This window comes from Ciona robusta, chromosome 11 (assembly GCF_009617815.1).
Source record: "Ciona robusta chromosome 11, ASM961781v2".
In the NCBI taxonomy this organism is placed as follows: Eukaryota; Metazoa; Chordata; class Ascidiacea; order Phlebobranchia; family Cionidae; genus Ciona; species Ciona robusta.
This window is the reverse complement of record NC_143245.1, coordinates 1262851-1278295: the sequence shown is the minus strand read 5'-3', so window position 1 is coordinate 1278295 and position 15445 is coordinate 1262851. Positions and strand designations below refer to the sequence as shown.

Below are 15445 nucleotides of genomic sequence, written 5' to 3'. Positions count from 1 at the left end.
GCATTAGGGGCACCGGACACGGGTAATAAAAAGGTTCCGACTGTACAAAGTCGATATATTGACGGAGGGCTATTACGTACAAGTGCGATCGAAATCAAATGGAATCTATGGCTGCAATTTTGATTAGAATTAATGGCACGGAAAAGTTGACTTTATAACTTTTCTGTGAAAAAAAGATAATTAAATATGACGCCATTGTATATTAGATAAGCGTACTACTTTACGGAAGATTGTCAGCAGGTATTTTCAGTATAGCAGCCGTTGTTTCTATTTGAGAAAAATCGTATATTTTTAGCAGCCAGGCAGGCGTGTGTGTTATTGATTGTACATTCATGATAAGACGGCAGCATTCTTATAAAGCGACTGTTTTTTTATAAAAATACGACTATTTATGTTTATAAATATCCGACAACGAATAGTCATAACCGTATAAAAACGACTGTTTTTGTATTTTATTTACAATAGAACTGGAACGTATTGTAGCGTATATAACTTCTAATAAACTGCAGCGAAAGTGGATTTCTGACAAAGACAGTCGACCGACTCAGCCATGTTGTAAAAGGTGAGATTTGTTGTTGCTTTTCAAGATTTAGCGCAGTCTCATTTTTTTTACAAAAAAAAATTGTTTTTACAAACTTTTCAACACAGTTTCGACCCAACTAACGGGTATGGAAGTAGCTATGGCGGGTATAGATGGAAGCTTCTCTTTCCACGCATTGAGACGAGCCAAAAGCGACAGGTTTGGGTATACATCAAACATACTTTATATTTTTAACAACTTAGTGTTTTTAAACTTGTTTAACGATTGTTATTGTGTTTCAAATTAACCTTCTCTTCGTTGCCGGATAAATCATATAATATTCGCTATCTCGTTTGGGCAGACGCATAACATGTACATTATGTTAGGCATGTTTAGAACCAAACAAGCCCTTTTAATGGGCATACTCCGGTTTACAACCCAGTTACCCTGCGTGTAGGGCTGCTGTGAGATATCGCTTATACCAGCGTTTCTTACACTGGGGTAGATTTACCCCTGCGGGTAAGTCCCTTTTCTTTAAAGGGTAAATAAGCTACCAATCGAAATCCACATCGGTTGGCGGGACAGAAAAAAAATGTATCATTTGTAGTATTTTACCAGACGTTGAACTCGTTGCCAAAAAGCATGCGCATTAGTCGTAGCCTATTAAATATAACTGATGTAATTAATTGTTTTCGCTTTTTTATAAATGAGCACCATATTAAATATTGGAGGTAAATCTGATAAGCAACTTTGTTAAAAGGATAAAGCATACAAAAAAGTTTAAGAACCACTGGCTTATACAGTACTGTGGGGTAAGATGGGATAGTCTTAGCACATAATTTTCAAATATTCTGATCGTATTTTGAACAATTAACAACGGTATTTTACAGTGGAGAGGATACGGTTATATAATTCTGTAATAATTATCATTTGCTTGCTACTAAATGGGACGAGAAATAAGATGAAAACATGTCCCATCTTCCTCCATCCTAGTATAAATATTATTGAAACTTTACAAAGCCCAATTATTTTAAAGAAATAGAAATCATTAAAAATATAACTAAAATGTCGCCTATTCAGATGTCGTTTAATTTCACGTATAACTGTCGCAAACGAAAACACAAGCAATAAAGCTAAGCGTTTTAAATAAAGTAGAATGGGGAAGATAGGACCTACTTTGATTTTCTCGTCCCATTTGGTAGTAAAACAAAAAAATCAAAGATTTATAAAACCGTATCCTCACAACTCCCATAGACCGTTGTTTGTTTGTTTAAAACACGATCAGGATATGTGGACATTATATGTGCTAAATGTGTCCCGTCTTCTCCCGCCCTACTAAATTACTGTTTAATCAATTTTCATATAACCGGCGCCAGCGGTAAAACTCAATATTTTTTTTAAGTTTACCTAAACAGCGTTTTGGTAGTTGCGGGACACTTTAAATCCAGATTGCAATAAATTGAATTGCTTGTTATCTAAATTAACTTATAGTTCCCGAAGCTCTAGTCTTACAAATCCAGGGCTGCTACATGTCCATTAATTACCTTCTATTCATGTATTTATTGCAATTGTTTTAATGCTCATGAACAAAAGAAACGGTAAATGAATGAAATGCTCGCCGTGGGAATCGTTTAACTTTGTCGTTTTATGAAGATTCTCCTTTGGGTATGTTACTCAAATCAACGTCAATGCTAGACAACAGTAAACATGATAACATGCACTGCCAGGGTATTGAAAGTTCAATCTATTTACATTAAGGTCTGTATAAGACGACATACAGGGTTGGAGAAGCTATCAGAATGATTTACTGCAGTGTTGTGCGACTTGACCGACAGCTAGCGTATCAACATGTATATATATATGGCTATATGACAGATATATTTATACCGCATAGCGTTTATATCATTGCATGGTCCAAGCATTATAGTCCTACAAACAACATATTAGCCTATGTGTAACAATATGGAAGAAAATTCACGGTTTTAAGTTTTTGACAGAAAAGCAACTTATTCCAGACAGAATAAATATTGTCCGAAATATAAATTTACATATGAGTATAGTGATTTTATACATTTGTGTAGAACAGGTATATTGAATGCAGCAGCTTTGTACATCAGTAAGAAAAAAAAATACGTTTTAGCGTTGCTTTAAAAGACCAGAAAACCGAGTTATTTTAATGCAGGTCGGTAGGTAGTAAGGTAGGGAAAGACGGGACACTTTAGCACATATTGTCCAAATATTCTGATCGTGTTTTAAACAATTAACAACGGTTTATGTGAGTCGTGAGGATACGGTTTTATAATTCTGTTTTGTTTACTAACAAATGGGACGAGAAAATAGATTGAAAATATGTCCCATCTTACCCCACCCTACTATATATGAACAATCGTCTATCTCCACTATACAACCTTTGTGAGTAGTGTGGGTGTCAACATTCATTACGAGGTTTTAGTTTTAGACCTAAACTAGTGGAAAAGCCCCTTTATGGCATTCCACCATAGAATACAACAGAATAATTGCTCCTTGTTCGAGAAAACGTCATTAAGGTGTTTAAGTTAAGCTTTTTATGGGATTGTGTGCGTAAAAATAGCTTTGTACTAAAAACACAGCAATTCGAGCTAATTTTACGCAAGTGCGTCAAAAAAAACATACAGAATCGAAACCCCGAAAGAATATAGTTGGCAATATAATGCAGAAACCCCAACTAAAAGTTGTTATGTCTTTGTATGCATTACATGTTTAAAGGTTTTTGTATTAAGTTTAAAATGGTTGGTTGCTGCATGTCCTATATTAAATTAAATTAGATAACATGCAGTTATTCAAACCATTTTAGTCAAAACCTGTTAACTTATACGTATTAACAAATATTTAACTAAAATTTGTAGAATTTTCTTGACCCGACATTGTATTAAAATACAAAGTAAACAAAGCTATTTGTAGGCTTTACTTGAAAAACTTTTAAAAGATTTATTTTAAGCTTCAATTTATGATATTACTTGCTCAATAGCTAACGTTACAGCTCAGTAAATCAGGTCATTTATAAAATAATATTAACAGCTTAGGTATTGCATTATAATACACTAAACCAAGTTATAAGACTGTGGAGTAAGATGGGATACCGAAGCAGCCATTCCCATATTTCCAGAGGATACGGTTACGTTTCTAATCGCGAGGATACAGATACAAAATTCTTTGATTATTCTTTGTTTATTACCAATTGAGACTAAAATAGAATGAAAACATGTCCCACATTACACCAACCTACAATTATATCTTTGTATGCAAATAACTTTCAAGGGTCTTAGTTTTGTTTAAATTTGTGAGCCTGCCTAGCATTGCATTGGAATACAAAAGGATGGAACCACGGCTCATAGAGCTAAGGTACTTGTTTTCGCTGCATCATAAATATTAATGCGGACAACGCATGTGCCATGAAGTGAAACAACCCATCTTTCATATTCTTATATGGCAGTTTGACGATATTCGTTAAGTTAAAAATATTTTCTGAAATTTTAGTTTAAATTTTAGACTGTATGCGTTAAAGTTATTGGGTTATTAAAATTTAAAGTATATACTGTGGGAGAAGATGGGGCACTTTTAGCACATAATATCCAAATATCCTGATCGAGTTTTAAACAATTAACAACGGTCAACGTAAGTCGTGACTTTACGGTTTAATAATGTTTTTTGTTTACTACCAAATGGGACGAGAAAATAGAATGAAAAGGTGTCCCATCTTCCCCCACCATATTATATTCCTTTTTTACGATTGTCCTATATTTTAAATTTAGGTTAATTTTTAGTTTAATTTGTAAAATACTTAACGTTCGATCGATATTTTTTACACAGTTTTCGTTTATGTGTTCGTTATGGGCGTGTTTGTTTCTTGCGTTGTTTGAGCGGAGCCACGCGCGCGTCTAAAATATTAAAAGGTCTTCACAAAATTCTACTTTAACGAGCCCAGCTAAGTGATGTTCGGTTTAAAACGTTTCATTATCATCGAGTATTCGGTGCGGAACACTCACAAGATCACATTTGTGGAGCAGTGGCCATCAATTATTAAGCAAATAATAGTGACAGCGCGCCACCCAACGGTAGATTAATATTTCACATCACTAAACTCGCTTAAATTTCGCATGTTACAACAACGCTTGCTTTTCGTGGGCCACGTTAAGTCTCGATCACTCTTTGAATAATGCATCACCTCGTACTCAGTACAGAACACATCGTCTCCCACCTAACAGCGTTTTATTTCTTTTACAGAAATGTGGGCGTGTCCCGCCCCCCATCCAACCACCACGCAGAAGGGACCGCTACCCTGCTTATTCCTTCACCCAAATCTTGTAAACTAAGCGAATCTTGTAGGAACAGCGGACGAAGTACTCCTGTGTCGTCACAAAGTAAGTTCTCAAAATCCTTAACAATATTTACAACTATATCACATTTCATTATCAAGTTACAATACCACTGACTGTACAATGAAATTTCGTTATGTTTTGTAGTTTCTTTTGTAAAATATTTTTTTACTTATTTCTAAATAAGCATTTGACTCAGAAACAAAGTTTCTTAAGGTGTTTGCCATAAATAGTGTTCAATGGCGTTCTAATATTTTACTAATTAACTACTTTACAGAATGTATTACGTAAAATATGTAAAATATAAGTAAGAAGGGGGAAGATGGGACACCTTAAGCACATAATATCCAAATATCCTGATCGTGTTTTTAACAATTAGGTCTATGGGAGTCGTGAGGATACGGTTTTATAATTCTTTGAATGTTCTTTGTTTACTTCCAAATGGGACGAGAAATAGAATGGAAAGGTGTCCCATCTTCCCCTATCGTACTCTATATATAATTAGAAGTTTCCAAATACACCCGAAATTGCACTTTTATTGCATATCATGCTAAAATGTATTTCTGGCAGTTCATACTTAAAACACATGCTGTAATAACCGCTGTGTTTTGCAATATCAAATATGCTTAACCTAACTTACAAATGTAGGCGGCGAATTGTTAAAATTGCGGAACAGTTTCAAAGGCATAGCAGCGACTCAAAAAGGGGTTATGTCAGCGCGTAGAAAGTGTGTGCATTCTATTTATAGCTCGCATCTCTTTGTTTGAAGCCGTTTAAACGCGTGCATTATTCATAACTGACAGCGCATGCGCAGTTGCGTTGCAAGGGCAACAATGCAGCGAACATGCAACGTTCGCTACGTCGATGCTTTGCGGTCACAAACCCCACAAAAGACAGATTTCGTTTCTCTCGAAACCGACGCCCCCACACCAAATAGGCGCTCATATAAACAACAGTGCAGTTAGTCCAGCAAGAAATCTGTACTAACTTTGTATGTATTGACCGCCGTAACAGGGAACGAGTGTCGCGCCTTAATACCATAACAACTTGAATAAGACGTCATTTACGTTAGGCTTGTACCGCTAGGTACCAGTAGAGCGCATGTCAATTTCACGCCGTTTTTCACGTACAAGTAAACACAACGCATCTATGTAGGTAATACTGTTTTTAATATTTACAACATTTACAAGAAAATACAGTAGATTAGGTCAAGATTCCCACTTTTCATGCTCTTATATTGTCCCATTAGTTAGCATATTATACAATCATACATATACGGCTTGCGTTGCTAATTGTTAAAAACACAATCAAAACATGGGATATTATGTGCCAACGGAACTCATCTTACCCAACAACACTATTTTACGAACTATTGAACGGCTACCGAGGCAATTAACACCTGCAACACCATATAACATATATACACAACTATGTATTATTCAATGCATAAACTTTACTTCGTAATTTAAAGATGAAAACAAAATTGCCCCGTTTACCTAAAAGCATTTGTCGCATATGTTGTTAAGCCTCGTGGAGACGCATGAATTATTTAACTTTATTACAACTGACATAGCATTTGGGAAAAGCATTGGAAAGCAACAATATGTCTTACCTGATGTATCTGTATAGTTGGGTTAATGCATCCATATTCAGGCGATTCTAAAAAGCCTCGTTCTTTTGGTAAATCATAATAACAACATCATGAACAACCTATATAGTAGGGTGGGGGAAGATGGGACAACTTTTGATTCTATTTTCTCGTCGCATTTGATAGTAAACAAAGAACATTTAAAGAATTATAAAACCCTATCTTTACGACTCCTATAGACCGTTGTTGAATGTTTAAAACAAGGTCAGGATACTTGGATATTATGTGCTAACGGTGTCCCATCTTTCCCCATCCTACTGTACTAACTTTAGCCAATATAAGATAGCACAGGTTTTCATTCTCTTTCACCGTTAAATTTGGTAGTAAACAAAAAATATTACAGAATTACACGACCGTATTAATTATTCAAAACGCAATTCAGAATTAGATTCAGGTGCTAACGGTATTCTATCTTCCCCATAAGAGTATATACCTTGACATGCACACTAACTGTGCACAGACCAACTGTTAACAATACAGCAGCACATCCAGCGCAGAACTAAAGCGCTGATTGCGAACGAAATTCCATTTTTACGTTGATTACTTAATAAGAGGCAGCCGCCGCTTTAATTAATCAATGATTAATTGATCAATGATTAATTCGAATAATTTAAGTCGAATCATTCACCTTGCGGGGATGAAGCAACTGCTGGCAAATTAGCCAGTATATCCACGGATGTAACTTTGTAGTTGATCCAATTTGTGTTTATTTCTATTTATGTAAGGTTGACAATTTGGACGTTTTGTTATTGACCAATTGGGCGACAGTTTACGTTAAGTGTCTTGCCCAAGGACACACACACCTACAGCAATGGTAGCAACATTAAACTTGGTATTTTAAGGTTAAGATACAAGCGCTAGAACTACTGTACCAATTCATTTACTTTTGTAGGTTGGGGAAAATGGGACGCCTTTCATTCTATTTTATCATCTCATTTAGTAGTAAACAAAGAACATTCAAAGATTTATATAACCGTATCCTCACTCCCATTAACTGTTGTTAATTCTTCAAAACACCATCAGGATATTTGGATATAAAGTGCCAGCACCAACAGCGAATACATAAATAACCACCCCTTTTTTTTACAGACGGCTGCGCCATCAGTTCTGAAAGAATCACAATCAACGTATCAGGTTTGAAGTACGAAACTCAAGACAAAACGTTGAAAACTTTTCCTGAAACTTTACTCGGCGACCAAAACCAACGAATACAACATTTCGATCCGATCAGAAACGAATATTTTTTCGATAGAAACCGTCCTTCCTTTGACGCAATACTTTACTACTACCAGGTTAGTAGGAAGATTTATAACCAGTGTGTAAACCTTTTTGCGCCAATTAAATATTAGGCAAAAATTCTTAGGAAAGGTTACCTACTGTTTAAAATAATAGTTCCTTGGGGTAAGATGGGATACATTTAGAATATAATATCTCATATTTACCTATCGTGTTTTAACAACGCTATTTTAGAGTCGTAAGGATACGGTTGTATGATTCTGTAAGTATTCTTTATTTACTACCAAATAGTACGCGAAAAAATAAAGAAAACGTTGACCACTTTTACCCCGACCGGCCATACATTTCGAAACACGTTGTGTGTCTCATATGTGTCAAAAAGAATTGCAACATTCACCATATGTATTCTTTACAGAGCGGAGGGCGTTTAAGACGACCTGTTAACGTCCCCATCGATATTTTTACGGAAGAAATAAAGTTTTACCAACTCGGCGCAAAAGCGTTGGGTAAATTTAAAGAAGACGAAGGATACATCAAGGAAAAGATTAAACCTCTGCCGAAAAGTGATTTCCAAAAAGATGTTTGGCTGTTATTCGAGTAAGTTTAAATCTAGGAAGACTATAAGGGTTGTCGGTTTGTTTCTAATAAATAAAGGGGTTTGTTTTGTATTTTTGGTCACGGGAAAAGTCTAGAAAAGACCACGCTTGTTGATAAAACAGAAATACAAAACTTATTCTATAAAGGCGATATCATAACACCATGATCCCCTCGATTTTTTCAATTAATTTGATCTCGATATCGGATTTTCCGAGATTAAAAATGATATTGTGTCCATCGGTAACGGAGTATTTACGACTAAATACAATTTCAAAATAGAGTGCCGCAAACTTTAAACTTGTTATGCCTAAATAATGTGAACAGGTAAAATCATTTTTAAACCAAACCTGTTTCCTAAAGTTTTTTTGATGGATGACGCACAAAAAACTATTTAGATCATGTATGGGGTAAAACGGGAAAAACCCTAAACACGTTTCCTTGCATTCAAAAAAACAAACTTATTTTAAATAGCAAACAATACACATAGATACAACATATTGATTAACCTTAATAAGCGGAGATCGTTAACGGATACGTGTTAATCTTGTTGGATAAATTTTAATCCTACAACTTATCGACAAACGCAAGCGACGAAAGACACTTCCAGAATAAATACTTTGAACTTAAAGTGAACTACTGGAAATAGACTGACTTGGTATAACAGTGTGTAGGTGTAGCGGCCGCGCCTTTTTCGACCAAATAAACGTAAATATGTTAGGGTGGGGCAAGGTGGGACACCTTTAGGACAAACTATCTAAAAATCATGATCGTGTTTTAAACAAATAACAACGGTCTATGGAAGTCGTGAGGATATGGTTTTATAATTCTTTAAATGTTCTTTGTTTACCAACAAATGGGATGAGAATGAATGAATGTGAATGAATGTAACTTACTTTATCCTCGCGTGGCCGGAAAACGACAGTCGTTATAACACGGGTGTGCACCTCGCGCCAGCTTACGAGTTACCAAGTATGTTATTTTGTGGGTAATTATATTTTGGGGATTTTTTTTCTATTTTATGTATGGCTGATAATTTGGACAACCCATTAGTGACCACTGGGTTGGAGCAATTGCCGTTAAGTGTCTTGCTCAAGGACACATACGCCCACAATGGTAGCAGCGACGAGCCTTGAACCCATTACTTCTGGGTTAGAGGCAGGCGCGCTAACCACTACGCCACGGCGCCGAAGAATGAAAAACATGGACCTTCCTACCCCAACCTCTATATTTTAAGCGTATAAGCGCGTTGTAGACGACTGTCGTTTTGTTGCTTATACCCAACTCTTCGTTTTTTAAAATAATAAAATCTTCGTTGTAGAATTTAAGTGACAAACTAGCTTATGCTTTACAGATATCCAGAAAGTTCTTCAGCGGCCAGAGTTGTTGCTATTATATCTGTGTCAGTCATTCTGCTTTCAATAATTTCTTTCTGTCTCGAAACATTGCCTTCGTACCAACAACCCATCAGAGTTGGGCCAACCTTTGCACCGAACTTTACAACGACCTTGGGCGCCACCACGCGGTCACAAAATCCTGCACATATGATATCCGATGAGCGCAGGTTCTCGAACCCCTTCTGGATTATAGAGACGATTTGTATATGTTGGTTTAGCATGGAAGTAACTGTACGTTTTCTCTGTAGTCCTGACAAGCTTAGGTTTTGGAAGAACATAATGAACATAATCGACATCGTTGCTATTGCTCCTTACTTTATAAGCTTGGGGACCGATCAACAAACGACGAACGAGGACGGCAAAGGAATGTCCCTCGCTATACTTCGCGTTATAAGACTTGTCCGCGTTTTCCGCATCTTTAAACTCTCGCGTCACTCCAAAGGATTGCAGATACTGGGCCAAACCCTCAAAGCGTCCATGAGAGAACTCGGTCTTCTGATATTTTTCCTTTTTATCGGAGTAGTTCTCTTCTCATCTGCCGTCTACTTCGCCGAGATCGACAACCAGAAGTCCGACTTTAAGTCTATACCTGAAGCTTTTTGGTGGGCGGTGGTTACCATGACTACGGTGAGTATAATGACGTCACACTTTCATATACCTGTCCATGTTTTCATTATCATTACTCATCTATCTTGGCATTGTGGACATCTCGACAAGTTATTACACCGATGTCGAATAGTTATGCATTTTGTTTGGAAACTGTTTTTAATAGCTTTCTTTTTCCAAAATTATTCAGATTTTCCCAGTTTATTCAAAGCGTATCCCAGCTTGTAATTTTGGTAACATATGAATGAATGCCACATATGAATGAACATATTTAACCTCGCGTGGCAGTCATTATATCATGGATGTTCTATATAAATTTTAAAACAATGTAAACGTAAGTTTTCTGTTCTAAAGGTTGGTTATGGCGACATGAAGCCCATCACAGTTGCTGGTAAGATTGTGGGCTCGTTGTGCGCGATTGTGGGCGTCTTGTTCATCGCCCTGCCAGTTCCTGTCATCGTATCAAACTTCAACTATTTCTACCACCGTGAAACAGATACCGATGAAGCGAACAAACATACTTACGTTTCTACTTGCCCTTACCTGTCTTCGTGGAAGAAAAAGAAGACAAGAAGATCCTCGATCACGTCGAGTATTTGCAGCAGCAGACGTTCAATCAACGTGGACGACACAGAAGGCATGGCACCGTCATCTACGCGCAATGGAACTGACCGCACGAGGCCGGTAGAGAGCAACTCGGAATGGAAGGTTCGAGACAAGTTAAACAACAACGTCACAGTTCAAGTCGAAACCGATGTTTAGATTTATTTGAGGAAGAGTAAACATTGGGTTCTATCGCTGTTTTGCATTGTGACCATATTTGCCAATTCATTAAATACCCGCGACCCCTGGTCACATATTGTCCCCTAACCCCGCTTGTTTTTGGGGGGTGATATCTAAAATACAGATTGGTACGCAGTAATCCCCCTTTAACCATCAATACGCTCTGTTACGCTTCAGTGACAACGTATTTCTTTAAAACGCACGTTCAAGCACTTTATACCAATCGTACAGAAAGTTTAACACCACAAAAAATTAACTTCTTACCGGAGCCTAACAGGGTAGATTGATTAGTTATAGTCGGGAATGTCTGCGTACCATCTCTTAGACACCCCCTCGCCCTCTGCGTATTATTCGTTCGTTCAAGTTTCATTGCATCGCATGACCTCATAGTGACGTCATATTTATTTTGAAATTAATAAAACAAAGATGTTTCGCGTTTGTCGATCAACGAAGTGACGTCACGTCTTCAAATAAACACTGCGCGCAAGAATATTAAAAAAAAGGAAATTATTGACGTCACGACGTCTGACGTCACGCTGGTGAATGTTCTGTTTCCATTTTCTTTGGAGAAGGCTGGCACTTTATGACGTAAAGGAAAATAGAACAACACACCAGTGTAGAACCAACGATGAAATACCAACCTATGATAAAGTTGACAATTAATCGTCAACTTTACATATATATAGTCGGGTGGGGTAAGATGGGATTTATTGAGTGGGGTAAGAGGGGACAAGCTTTTATTCTTTTTTCCTCGTTCCTTTTGGTAGTAAACAAAGAAAACTTAGAGAATCATAACCGGAGGCTCGGGAAAACAAAACACGACCAGAAAAATATGGAATTTAGATGTTAACGGTGTCCACCTTTCCCCACAGTAATATAGGCTCGGGTAACAGGATGGTTATGCCACATGGGAAAAATATGTAACTTATCCACCCTCGCATGGCAGGGGAACGACAGCCGTTATAACACGGGTGTTTCATACACCTGGTGTCGCTTATTTTTAAAACATATTAAAGTATAATTTACCGGTGTCGTGGCAAAGTGGTTAGCGCGGCCGCCTGTAACCCAGAGGTAATGGGTTCAAGGCTCGTCGCTGCTACCATTGCGGGCGTATGTGTCCTTGGGCAAGACACTTAACGGCAATTGCTCCAACCCAGTGGTCACTAATGGGTTGTCCAAATTATCAGCCATACATAAAGAAATGAAAAAATCCCAAAAAAATAATCACCCACAATTTGCCACAAAGTAACATAATTGGTAACTCGTAAGCTGGCACGAGGTGTATGAACACCCGTGTTATAACGACTGTCGTTTTCCGGCAACGCGAGGATAAAGTTACATTCAGAATTTTTAGGTGATTTTTATACTTTTTAATCTATATGGCTGGCAATATAGTATTTAACAATCCATAAAGGACCACTGGGTTGGAGCCTTTGTCATTAAGCAACTTGCCTACAATAGTAGCGGGCTAGAGCCGGAAAATATATTGATACACACAAACAATGGTGGTTGGGATGCCACGTCGCTGGGCAACTAACTTTCGTTAGCATTTTCATGCCACTCACAATTGCTATAACAAGGATATTCCACTCAGCACTATATATGCGTGTGGTCCCATATATCCGCTTGTGAGTTACCAAGTATAGTAAGATGGGAGGAGATGGGACACCTTTTCATTCTATTTTCTCGTCCCATTTGAAAATAAACAAAGAACATTCAAAGAATTATAAAACCGTATCCTCACGACTCCCATATACCGTTGTTAATTGTTTAAAAAAAACAATCAGGATATTTGGATATTATGGGCTTAAGGTGTCCCATCTTCCCCTATCCTACTATATGTATCTTCATAGTTTATTAATATAAATAGTGTTAAATTGGACAACCCATTAGCGACCACTGGGTTGGAGCAATTACAATAAAAGTGTCAAGCTTAAAAACACAACACGCCTATAATTGGAGCATCGAATGTGTATACTGTATAGGCTATTCCACAGCAGAGTCATTTTATCTAACCGAAGCGGAATGGGTTACACAAAAGTATACCGTAATGTGGTTATATTCCCTAATCGTGTTTTAACAATTAGTTACGCTCCGTTAGGATATACGGTTATATATTTCTGTAATTATTCTTTGTTTACTACCAAGTTGGCCGATATAAAAGCGATTGAAAACACAGACCGGCCTACCCCACCTTACTATATTGTATAAATATTGTAATTATACGAGTTCATGCACTTACCAATATGATAGTTGAAGAGATAGTAAGATACTACAGTAGATATAACAATTGAAAGCGAAGCAGCGAAACATTTGGTGATGTTGTTGGAATAAAGAAGAACAATTGATATCAAAAGACCTGAGAATGCGGATAGAACTGGAAGAAAAAGTTTAAAAGTTAGAAAAATCATTGAAATTCTAAACAATAGATTGGCTAAACGTAAAACTGACTATTTTTCTATCATTTTGGGTTTAACATGCAGCACGCCTTTTTATATGATACATTTTAGTAGTTTTAATCGATGTCGTGTTTAGTAGTTACTTACATAGAACAGTTCGTATCTGTATTTTCAATTACAATACGAAGATCATACCAGTTACTTAAAACATAGAATATACACGAGTTAACAGTAAATTAATACAGCTCGCTTTGCCATACAACCGTATTTTGCGACCACGGAACACTTACACCACAATAACTCACTAACTCAACTATCAGTATGGGTGAGGTCTTGATATTCTATATGGGTGAGGTCCCAGACTCCCAACACACACTACGCCGACCAGGGACCTAAAATTTGGACCAGACCCTAGGGTCTTCTATTCCATAAGGGTGAGGTCCTACATATATAATGCTGATGCAGTACATTAGCCAACTAAAGTTTTACCAGAGTTGGTCAATTACGCCTATATACCCAATACTTACAAATAAGAATCCACACAAGTCTGTTGTATCCAGAAAAGAACCCGTTTTCCTGGATTTTGTGGCTGTCGTTCATAAAGGCACCGATGAACGACATTGGCACTGACCAAATGTACATCTGGAAGTTCCTCACCCATAATGATGTTTCGTTTGATTTTATTATTTTTTCAAAGTAAACACCTGCGGGTAATATGTGCGTTAATTTTGGGCTTTATTTTATAAATTCTAGTTTGTTTATTTAAATTTAGTAAATTTGTTTGGCCGCGCAGCTCCGTGATAAGGCGCTTGCATAGTAACTGATGGATACCGGGTTCAATGCTCGATACTGATAAGCTGCGCGCCTTTTAATTGATTATGAGACTGGCGATGCCATTTAGACGAAATATAAAACACAATTCGTTGGACTTAATTTTGTCTGTCACGTATTTCGGAGCACCAGATGCCTACTACTATATTCATATTGTTTGTAAATTATTTAACGTAACAATAAACTCCCACCGGCAATAGCAGAACATAGGGAACCAAGCACAACTGCAAATAGACCGAGGAAGAAGTTCTCGTTTGAACCGGTTTGAACTGCCCGTTTGTCTTTATGCCCAAACATGGTGTTGGTAGTGGAGTAATACTCTATGAGACCAGTACCTAAATAAATAGGAAAATAAATCGCTGGAAGGCTATATGTAAAATACTCTAATAGAGCAAGAGAATTTTAGTGTAGGAGTTTCGCCAATGTTATAGATATATTTGATAATATTTCCGTTATCAATCATGTATTCACACATCACACGGTATTACCCCCAAAATATCACCCACAACGTTACATATGTGGTTTATCGTTTGTGAACAAGACGTGTGTGAAACAGAACACCTGTGGTATAACGACTGTTGCTGTCTCGCCACGTGGGGATAAATAACAGCCGTAACACGTAGTTTAGTCACTCACCAAAAAACATAAGCAGAACTGACAACCACTGTTGCATAGAAAGCGATCGACCAAGCAAAATAACGCATAACATAGCAGTGAACGGGATTTTCAATTGCAGTAAAACCTGTGGAATACGTGGTGAAAATCGTGTCGGTTTGCGTAACTGCAAGATATATGCGCACATATATACTATAGTGGGGTGGGGGAAGATGGGACACCTTTAGCACATAATATCCAAATATCCTGATTCCTGATCATGTTTTAAACAATGAACAACGGTCTATGTGAGTTGTAGGGATATAGTTCTATAATTCTTTGAATGTTCTTTGTTTACTAACAAATGGGACGAGAAATTACAGTTAAAATGTGTCCCATCTTCCCCCACCCTACTGTAGTACTGTGGGGTATGATGGATGCGTTAGCACCTAGCACATAATATCTCATATTTCCCAATCGTG

The 15445-nt window shown here is 37.2% G+C and overlaps 2 protein-coding genes and 1 long non-coding RNA gene across 5 annotated transcripts in view; 1 reads left to right on the top strand and 2 right to left on the bottom strand.

Moving 5' to 3' along the window:
- LOC149727646 (uncharacterized) overlaps positions 1 to 7016 on the bottom strand; it is an 8628-nt gene extending 1612 nt beyond the window's left edge. Inside the window, exon 1 of the long non-coding RNA XR_016385972.1 lies at positions 6488 to 7016. This is a non-coding gene — a long non-coding RNA (uncharacterized LOC149727646). The remainder of the gene's footprint in view (positions 1 to 6487) is intronic.
- Positions 431 to 11591, top strand: LOC149727645 (potassium voltage-gated channel subfamily A member 2-like). 3 transcript variants are annotated; one of them, XM_089887703.1, is made up of 7 exons: positions 431 to 562; positions 649 to 739; positions 4784 to 4920; positions 7613 to 7815; positions 8175 to 8356; positions 9708 to 10377; positions 10711 to 11591. In XM_089887703.1, the coding sequence occupies exons 2-7, from the start codon at positions 669 to 671 to the stop codon at positions 11116 to 11118; spliced, it is 1671 nt and encodes a 556-aa protein (XP_089743829.1). In that variant the 5' UTR covers positions 431 to 562; positions 649 to 668; the 3' UTR covers positions 11119 to 11591. The 3 variants fall into 3 exon arrangements, with proteins under 3 accessions (XP_089743829.1, XP_089743828.1, XP_089743830.1); XM_089887702.1 differs by having other exon boundaries at positions 649 to 745; XM_089887704.1 differs by lacking the exons at positions 431 to 562; positions 649 to 739 and adding an exon at positions 3401 to 3901.
- LOC149727644 (CMP-sialic acid transporter-like) overlaps positions 11524 to 15445 on the bottom strand; it is a 7426-nt gene continuing 3504 nt past the window's right edge. The window contains exons 3-7 of the mRNA XM_089887715.1: positions 15006 to 15111; positions 14561 to 14704; positions 14066 to 14242; positions 13382 to 13516; positions 11524 to 11780 (exon numbers count right to left, since the gene is read on the bottom strand). Of these exons, the coding sequence (XP_089743841.1) occupies positions 11671 to 11780; positions 13382 to 13516; positions 14066 to 14242; positions 14561 to 14704; positions 15006 to 15111 (672 nt within the window). The 3' untranslated portion in view covers positions 11524 to 11670. The remainder of the gene's footprint in view (positions 11781 to 13381; positions 13517 to 14065; positions 14243 to 14560; positions 14705 to 15005; positions 15112 to 15445) is intronic.

What these genes read in the sequence shown, in the direction of transcription:
- LOC149727645 (XM_089887702.1), top strand. Translation starts at nt 669, where the DNA reads ATGGAAGTAGCTATGGCGGGTATAGATGGAAGCTTCTCTTTCCACGCA. An exon ending in CAATACTTTACTACTACCAG is followed by an intron (nt 7,816 to 8,174) that starts GTTAGTAGGAAG and finishes TATTCTTTACAG; the next exon opens with AGCGGAGGGCGTTTAAGACG. An exon ending in GATGTTTGGCTGTTATTCGA is followed by an intron (nt 8,357 to 9,707) that starts GTAAGTTTAAAT and finishes TATGCTTTACAG; the next exon opens with ATATCCAGAAAGTTCTTCAG.